Here is a 9,684-nt window from a genome sequence, read left to right as displayed (position 1 = left end):
TTGTAATCCGATTGTTTTCGAATACCGGATACCGTTCGGGGAGAACTCTACTGTCCTGACAATATCCGTTTACTTCAACCCATTTCTGGACAGTCGAACAATTTCATTTCCTCTAACTTTGGCACATGACGAAGTATGGGTACAACAAGTACAGATAAATTATCTGATCAAAGTGTTGATCTGTATCGGAAAAAAATTACAACCAAAATCATGTTCTTCTTATACAAAACTGGTGTGTGTGTTTTGACGAACAGATAGTCAAAACAACTTATACAGACCAGAATAACAATTTGTACATGTTTATTTGATCATACGTTACTTTCTGTGTTATAACTTAATAACTACTCAAGGGATAGACAATAGTATCAATTTAGAACAACATACAAGCATTTGTATACTGCGTGACATGAAACAAATCAAAACAAGTCACTGACGACTTTACGCTATGCTTTCATATTCTGCATGTGTAGGTTTATATTAAAGTATGCCTTTTCGATTTTTTGAAAACAATCTTACAGCGTTTGGTACATTTTGTACAATAAAAAGATTTTAATGTTTGCTGATTTTTGTGTTATTTTTGTGACTGCTTTGTTGCAGCGCGTAATTGCTAGACATGAGTTTTCTTAGTTATATGTAAAATCAAGTACAATCACAACCTATTAAGATGGTCCGGCGTGGCCAGGCGATTAAGGCACTCGACTTGTAACGTGAGTGTCACAAGTTCGAAGCCCCGTCACACCAAACACGCTCGCCCTTTCAGCCGTGGGGGCGTTATAATATTGCGGTCAATCCCACTATTCGTTGGTAAAATAGTAGCCCAAGAGTTGGCGATGGGTGGTGATGATTAAGTTCTTTCCCTCTAGTTTTACACTGCATTATTAGAGACGACTAGCGCAGACAACCCTCGTGTACCTTTGCGCGAAATTCAAACCAAACCAAAGCCTATCAAGTAAAAAAAAACAACAATTTTTATTTTTTGCTAACAAAGTTCCGTCTTCTATATACTGATCTGACATGATCAGGTGGTTAGTGTGCAAACTGTGGGGGCGTTACTATGTGACTGTCAATCTTATTATTTGTTGGTAAAAGAATAGCCCAACAGTTAGAGGCTGAGCAGGTATTGATTAGGTGCCTTCCTTCCAGTCTTTCACTGCTAAATTGTGGACGGAGAGCACAGATAGCCCCGAATAGCTTTTCACAAAATTCAAAAACAACCAAATCCTACATGTGACCTTTTTATTCTTTAATCAACTAGGAGATAAGGAAACCTCTTTTGAAAACGGACGACAATTTAAAAAAACAACAAAGAGTTCCAGGTAAAATGAGCATGCATCAAATTTGAATTATTAAAATGGTTACAACAGTTTCTAGTTTTATAAACTTGCGGATATTTCACTGAACATTATACTCAGAAAATTAAAATATTTTTTCCAATTTCTGTAAAAGTTTTAAAAAAAGCAAAAAACATACGTATGCAAACAACTAAAATAAACTAAACCAATAAAACCTACGAAACTTTGTTTTCGAAGTGATATCTTTGCCGTTTACGTATATTAAAGGTATAACATCTAATGTATATAGTCGCTAACGGCGTCTCCAAATGGCAGTGCCGTACGTCTGAAGGTTTATAACGCTAAAAACTGGATTTTCGACACATTTGGTGGTTTATCAGGGAGTTTGTTTGATTGTTTGTTCTCAATTTTGCGCGAAGCTACACGAGGGCTACCAGCGATAGCCGTCCCTAATTTAGCAATGTAAGACTAGAGGATAAACAGATAGTCATCACCACCCACCGCCAACTCTTAGATTACTCTTTTATCAACGAATAGTGGGATTGACCGTCACATTTTACGCCACTACTGCTGAAAAAAGCGAGCATGTTTTGTGTGACAGGGATTCGAACCACGAACCACAGATTAGGAGTTAAGCGCCCTAACCACCTGGCCATACAGAGCCCACACTTGATGGTACAGTGCAGATGGCCCTGTGTGTAGCTTTATGTTTAATCAGAAACAGTAATAACCAACAACAACTCCCTAAAACACAAAATAACACATATGATAGAAATGTTGGTGAACTAAGAAGACAGTCATATAACTTGTACACTTGTGAGAGGAAGTAAAGTTGTTCTTCTTACGTTGATTCTTATTTAATTATTTACAGGTTTAAAAAGAAAAATCTCTGATGATTTTGAATATTAACCTACAAAGTAGAGATTAATCATCTTTATCATATCAATATGTTAATAATAAAGTATGAAGTACTGCTCTTTCCAGCTCTTTCAGATCGAAATGTCAGACGATTCATTTATTGTGAACAAACGTATTAGCCACAAAACAGATATTAGTAAAACAAAGTACAGTTTAACATTGTTTATTTATTTGTTTCGATCTATAAATGTTTTTTTTTAAGAAAAAATTATAAATTTTTGTGTGAACTGCTTTTCGCGTCGATTCCGTCATGCAGTTGTAAATAAAGAATCTTTTATAAATTTATTTCAGGACAAAATTCTAAACAAGATACCATACTGTAAGGGTTTGAACAACTACATGGACTCGCCCCCTGCTAGTACAGTGGTAAGTCTACGGATTTACAACGCTAAAATCAGGGGTTCGATTCCCCACGGTGGGCTCGACAGATAGCCCGATGTGGCTTTGCTATAAGATAAACACACACTACATGGATTTAAAATGTTCTACACCGTATATAAAACATGCTGCTTTTGAGATAGCACAATAATTACACTCGATTTACTGAGACAGAAAACTCTAGAAAAAAATTGTGGTAGCAATATGAGCATTTAATAGTAAGTATAGAAAGAAAGATTCCTGATTTCAGAATGTCGTTGTTTATAACTTGGAACTTAAACGTTCAAAATTAAAATAAAATCATTAAATGATGGCTAACAGTTTTAAAATAAAATATTTTAATGATGGCTAACAGTTTTAAAATAAAATATTTAAATGATGGCTAACAGTTTTAAAATAAAATCTTTAAATGATGGCTAACAGTTTTAAAATGAAATCATTAAATGATGACTAACAGTTTTAAAATGAAATCATTAAATGATGACTAACAGTTTTAAAATGAAATCATTAAATGATGGCTAACAGTTTTAAAATAAAATCTTTAAATGATGGCTAACAGTTTTAAAATCAAATATTTAAATGATGGCTAACAGTTTTAAAATAAAATCTTTAAAGGATGGCTAACAGTTTTAAAATGAAATCATTAAATTATGGCTAACAGTTTTAAAATAAAATCATTAAATGATGACTAACAGTTTTAAAATGAAATCATTAAATGATGGCTAACAGTTTTACAGTGTTTATGTAGAGTAAAATACATTCACAGAAATAAATGCGTTACGGAACATAACTGATGTATGGGCTTCTATTTCTAAATGCGTTACGGAACATAACTGATGTATGGGCTTCTATTTCTAGGCTAAATCCTTTTTATAAAAAGTTGCTTATAACTTTCGTGTCCATTCACGAGCTCTTCTTCAGGCAATGAACATTTTTAATAATTTTGTATATAATCAGTAACTAAACGTTATTTATTATTTCACTATTTCATTATGTCGAAACTGTCTCGAGCTACGATTTACTGACGTCATAAAAGTACGTTGTCATATCAAACGAAGCTTGAGGACATCCTCCTAGGCTTTAAAGTTTAATAACACCAGTCAAATGAAACAGCATCCCTTAAGTGAAGTAACGTAATAACCACTAGAAGAAAATGGTACTTTCTACACAGCACTTTAATCCCTCGAAAAAGATATCACTATCTCACACCCGCAGAGACATGTTTAAGTTCCAAACGAGTGGAATAAAAATAAGGAATTATTTGTCTCTTCTGTTCTCTTCTTGTTTGTTTACTTTTTAAGTATTAGCATTTTGACACAAAGAGTGGTACTGATGTTACTACTAGTCTACTCTCAAGCCACTTAAGAAATTGTAGGAGCAAACACTGCACGTGCATACGATCAATATGCCATAAAACATACGTATATTTGTCTTCCATCCAAGCCTAAATACGTTAGGGTTTGAATTAATTTTGACAGACTTTACCAATTTATTTTCCTTTTTTTCACGAAAGTTATTAAATGTGAAAATCAATATTTGTAATTTAAGCACTTATGAGTAACAACAAATTGAGAAGTTTTGACCTAGTACCGTTTCAACTAATATTTATAACAGCTTTTTATTGTCTACAAATACATTTATGCTCAACACGGTAGCAAAATTTACTATGTTGAAAATTACAAACTTCATATGTAAAACTGTCATTCGTGTACAAAGTCATTAAAATGTTAAAAAGAAACGAAAAATAAAAGTTTGAAATTATGTAGAACACATTATTCATACAGAACGCTGAATTTTTATTTCATTTCCACTTATTGTTTCTTATTGTTGTTGTTTTTGAATTAAGCACAAAGCTACACAATGGGCTATCTGTACTCTGCCAACCACGGGTATCGAAACCTGGTTTTTAACGTTGCAAGTCCGCAGACATACCGCTGAGCCACTGAGGGGCGACATTGTACTGACTCTTGTAATGACGTAGAAATGCTAATTCCATCGAAACTGAGACATTACTACAATAGCTTCCTTATTCAAAGTTAACTGGAAGCTTTTGTTTGTTTGTTATTAAGCACAAGGTTACATAGTGGCCTTTCTTTGTTGTGCCTACTACGTGTATTGAAACCCAAATTTCAGCGTTATCAACCCGCAAACCTACCGCTGATCTATGAAGAGTAACAGGAAGTTTTCGTGCCCATGAAGTAACAATATTCATGTTGATATTCATGTTGGACATTATCGATTTTTTTCATTATATTTTCATGCAAACTCTAGTTATCAGTATAACAACATTAAGCCTTATCATTAACTCGTTGAAACAAATTCTAACCTTCTAAATATTAAGATAATATTCCACTTAGTAAATCTGATTAGTGATTATTCATTATTAGGGACTCCTGACAAGCCTTAAACTTGTCATAATTAAAAAATAATATGCATTAATTAATATACTATTATGTACATCAAATTGATTAGAAGTACTTAATGTACTTTAGTCTTTAATGTAATGCACTTAGGTGCTTAATACTGGTTTACCAACATTACTTGGAAAGTATTGAACTAAGAGTACCCTGACTGTTATCAGTCTTTGGTCAGAATTTTATATTGTTTAATTATCACGTAGTAAAGAAAACAAACAAATTGCACACGTTTCTTTTGTTTTAAATTTCGCGCAAAGCTATATAAGGGCTATCTACGCTAGCCGTCCCTAATTTAGCAGTGTAAGATTAGAGAGAGGGCGCTAGTCATCACCACCCATCGCCAACTTTTGAGCTACTCTTATACCAACTAATAGTGAGATTGAGCATCACATTATAACGCCTCCACGGCTGAAAGGGCGAACATGTTTGATGGGACGGGGATTCGAACCCGCGACCCTCGGATTGCGAGTCGAGTGCCTTAACCATCTGGCCATGCCGGGCCACGATAAATGGATAAAGTAGTTTGAATGGGTAAAAATAGTTTGTTAAATAATCAGAAAACCAGTACCAATCACCACTAACTGAAAACAACACATTAAGCATGATAAATGATCATAAAAATGTTTTCCCCAAAGAATACGTAAAAATAGTGAAACAGAAAAATGCGTGTCACGTTTAAATTCGCATTGTGAGGTATCGCATATTATATAATTCTTTAAATAACAGCATATAACTTTTTATCATATTTATCTATTTCTATTTTTTCTTTTACATCGTTTTACAAAATGAATGTCATCTCATTGGGAGTCAGCTCACATTGAAAACATCGAGACAAGGTTTAACACTTTATCTCACGCTTTTATAATGTTATGTGCTATCAGCTAGAGACAGTTCTGCTATTTGAAATCCTCTGTATTAGAAGCAAAATATGTACAAATACCATCAGACACATGTATGTGTACGTACCCAGTTCTTATGAAGAATAAAATGTCTTGGAAATTCAAGATAATGTGCTAAAAGAAAACAAAATATTCAGTTTCACAAAGTCGCAGATATACTAAGTATAAATTAATATTGAAAGCGCATACAATTTGTACTTTAAGCCTTGCGTTAATAGTAAAAAAGTAGCAAAAAACAGTTAATCTTTTTTCGTTCTGGGAATGGAAACTTTTCTATCACAAGGATTCGAGTTTTGTACACAAAATTTTACAATTAGCAATAAATGAATCGCTAATCTTCAAAACACACAATCAGTTTTATATTCTGCAGATTTTTTGACTTTGCATCATCATGTGTGAATTTCGTTCACAACTTTCAGTAGGATATCAGCAATATGTCTTAACATGTTGATAGAGACGAGGATTAATTAGGACGTTCAGAGTTCACATGGCAAAGTCTTGCTTAACAAAAAATTGTCATTTCAAATTAAGTTATATGCCTAAATAGAAATTCAACAACACGTGACGTTCGTTTTGAATATATAATTGACCCTAAAATGTAAACTACCTGTGAAAAAAAATTTCCCGGTGAGACTGCGATAAGTCTACGTACATACAGCGCTAAAATCAGGAGTTCGATTCTACACGGTGGGCAGAGCAGATAACCTAACGTGGCTTTGCTCTGAAACAAACAAATCAAAGAACATTTTTCTAACACATGTTTAATTAACCGTATTTATAAAAATTGTCTTTCCATTGTGTACAATGAAATTATTATATCTATCCACATACTGTAAATAATACGTTTAATATGATATAACCCTATTTCATTAGATTACGTGCAACTACATATACAGTTGAAAAACAGTAAACAAAAATTTCAACGCACAAAAGTGTATTTTTCATCTTCCAACTTTACCAAATTTACCTAATCGCAGAAAGTTTCTTTGTTTGTTTTGAATTTCGCGCAATGCTACTCGAGGGATATCTGCGCTAGCCGTTCCTAATTTAGCAGTGTAAGGCTAGTGGGAAGGCAGCTAGTCATCACCACCTACCGCCAACTCTTGGGCTACTCTTTTACCAACGAATAGTGGGATTGACCGTCACATTATCACGCCCCCACGACTGAAAGGGCGAACATGTTTGGCGCGATGGGGATTCGAACCCGCGACCCTCGGATTACGAGTCGAACGCCTTGACATACTTGGCCATGCCAGGCCCTCAGAAAGTTACAAGAAATATTGTAAAATAATGACTAAGGGAGCATTAAAACGATTTGCGCAAATCTAACTTTATGCCAATCAATGAAAAACCTTATAATAGCCCAAAATAACAGGAGACTTATTCATTGATAGATTGTTTAGGCAGAGTATTCATGATGAAACTTATTTATTTGTTTTCTAATAGCGCAGATCTCCTGTATGCGCACTACACGCCAAGAAGAATAGAGCCTCGAATTTTAGCGTTGCAGGTCCATAAACTTAATGGAGAACCACTGGGAAGTTAAACGGGAGGCTTCAACGTTGAGGAGTTGTCTTCGTTGTATAGTATGTCAGTTGAATGTTAGGGATAGCTGGAGAACCTTTTCTCAAATATACTTAATATAAAAACGTTAACAGCGATAAACTAAAAAGTATTACAATTTCATGTAAAGTAACACCATATATGAGACTACTAATGGATAACCTATGATATAAATTATAATAAATCTTATACATCACATAACGTAATAATATAGTGACTAATATTTACTCTTTGTACTTTGTTCATTTGTTTGTTTGTTTTTTGCTTCTGATCACTTAATCGACTAACTGTATTTTACTGCCTAAATGCGTTTCCCAAACTTAAATAATATTAAACAGGAGTTAATTTATTCTGCTCTCTTTCTCTTAAGCATAAATGAAATGTCTTTAATAGAACATTTTATTTCGCATGAATGTTACTAATTATTCTCTAACTTATTTTGCAACATTCTAACTAGAACACCCATTTTCATACATCAATGAACTATTGCTGAAGAATTCTAATTGTAAACGTTCGTCATAGAACTTAAGATCTTAATTGACTTTTTTCTCCTGAACATTGTATTTGTTGAATATTTTGGCGAGATCTGTCAAGGTATTACACTCAACCACAAAAACTTTGCTACTGGAAAAAATTCAAGAAATTTAGTGTAATTTGATGGTACTGATTTCAAAATAGTCAGAATTTGTCCATGGTCTTTAGATTTTGAGTTATTGTAATATGTCAATATTTTATCAGCACTGTGTGAAATACCATGTAATCAACTCAGTACGATAGATTCATGCTGTGAAATTAATTTTACTTGGACGGTTTAATGGGTGAAAGGCATGTATTTTTCATAATTTCAAACATTGACTGTATTGTATGGATGTAAAACACCAAATATATTATTCTTATATCCTATTTGTTTTTGATATACTTATTGTGAGTTGCACCACTTTTATTTTATTCCCACGATCACGTGCTCTGCTTGATAGACCACTTGAAAAGTCCTTCAACTGAGCACAAAATGGGTGAAGTCAGACGCCTCTCACTGATTCAGTTGGTCACTTAGCACAGTAAAACAAAGTCAGGTCTTCCACTTCGCACAATATAATCAGATTCTTCAAAACTCAGCTTTTCAAAATCTCTTCAACTCTAGTTCTGTAAACACAAATTATTTTATATTTTTTTTAGGAAATCAATTACATTATTTACTGCCTCCGGTTTAATAAAGTCTGAAAGTGCATCACCCAAAAAGGTTGTGCTTTATTTGTGGAAAATACATTATAGTTCCATGAAGAACAACACACAGAACACGAGATAAAGGTAGGTTAATACCATTACAGTGGATGTAAAATTGATGACAAAGAGAAATATTGGAGTCTACATGTGTATTGTACAGTTTGCACATCTGACTTGACACAGTGGTTGAGCAAAAGGAGAGCACGTATGTCCCATGCAGTTTCCATTGTGTGGCGTGAGTCCAAAGATCATCTACCTGACTGGTATTTTTGCAAAACTAATGTTCAGGCAAATCTAAGTAATACATTAAGTATCCATCCATTTCATCTGCAATGAAACTAGTTCCTCGTAAAGATGGTATTCCAGTGGCAAGTCCACCAGAGAATTGAAAAAAAGAAGTTATCCTGTAAAGAAGAAAATGTATCATCTTCATCCTCTTCATCTAGTAATTCTTTTCCTGAGGCACCTCAAACTGCCTCCTCTTATCTCAGAAGAAGAGCTAAATAATCTGATTCGTAACTTGTTCCTATTAAACCAACATGGAAAACTTTTTGACTTTCGTTTACAGTAACAGAATTTATTAGCTCCGAGACCAAAGTTTTAGTTTACCAAAGTTGCCATCAAAGCATTGCTTCTCACTACAGCATACAAGATATTTTATGTTTCTGTACAAATGTTAATGCACTTATTAAAGAATTAGGTACTGAACATAATCCTGAGGAATAAAAACTTTTATCAACTCCTTTAAAATGGAAACTCTAAGCTATCGATTCCTGTTGTTCATACTATGAACATGAAAGAAATTTATTAAAGCATGCGCAAAGTATAGATGGAATATATGTAGTGATATAAAAGTTATTGTACTCCTGCTAGACCTGCAGCGTGTTAATACCAAACACTTGCATTTTTATGTCTCTGGGACAGCTGCGATGATAAAAAATTGTTTCAAAAGAAGGAATGACTAGGAGAGAGAATTACATTCCATAAAAGCAT

At 33.7% G+C, this 9,684-nt stretch overlaps 1 protein-coding gene across 1 annotated transcript in view; it reads left to right on the top strand.

The window, feature by feature from the left end:
* LOC143251553 (uncharacterized) overlaps nt 1-9,198 on the top strand; it is a 35,884-nt gene extending 26,686 nt beyond the window's left edge. The window contains exons 8-9 of the mRNA XM_076502824.1: nt 2,502-2,576; nt 9,058-9,198. Of these exons, the coding sequence (XP_076358939.1) occupies nt 2,502-2,576; nt 9,058-9,198 (216 nt within the window). The remainder of the gene's footprint in view (nt 1-2,501; nt 2,577-9,057) is intronic.
* Nucleotides 9,199-9,684: the final 486 nt, after the last annotated feature.

The sequence above is a fragment of the Tachypleus tridentatus genome, chromosome 6 (genome assembly GCF_004210375.1).
Source record: "Tachypleus tridentatus isolate NWPU-2018 chromosome 6, ASM421037v1, whole genome shotgun sequence".
Taxonomy (NCBI): Eukaryota; Metazoa; Arthropoda; class Merostomata; order Xiphosura; family Limulidae; genus Tachypleus; species Tachypleus tridentatus.
This window is presented reverse-complemented; position numbering and strand designations above follow the sequence as displayed.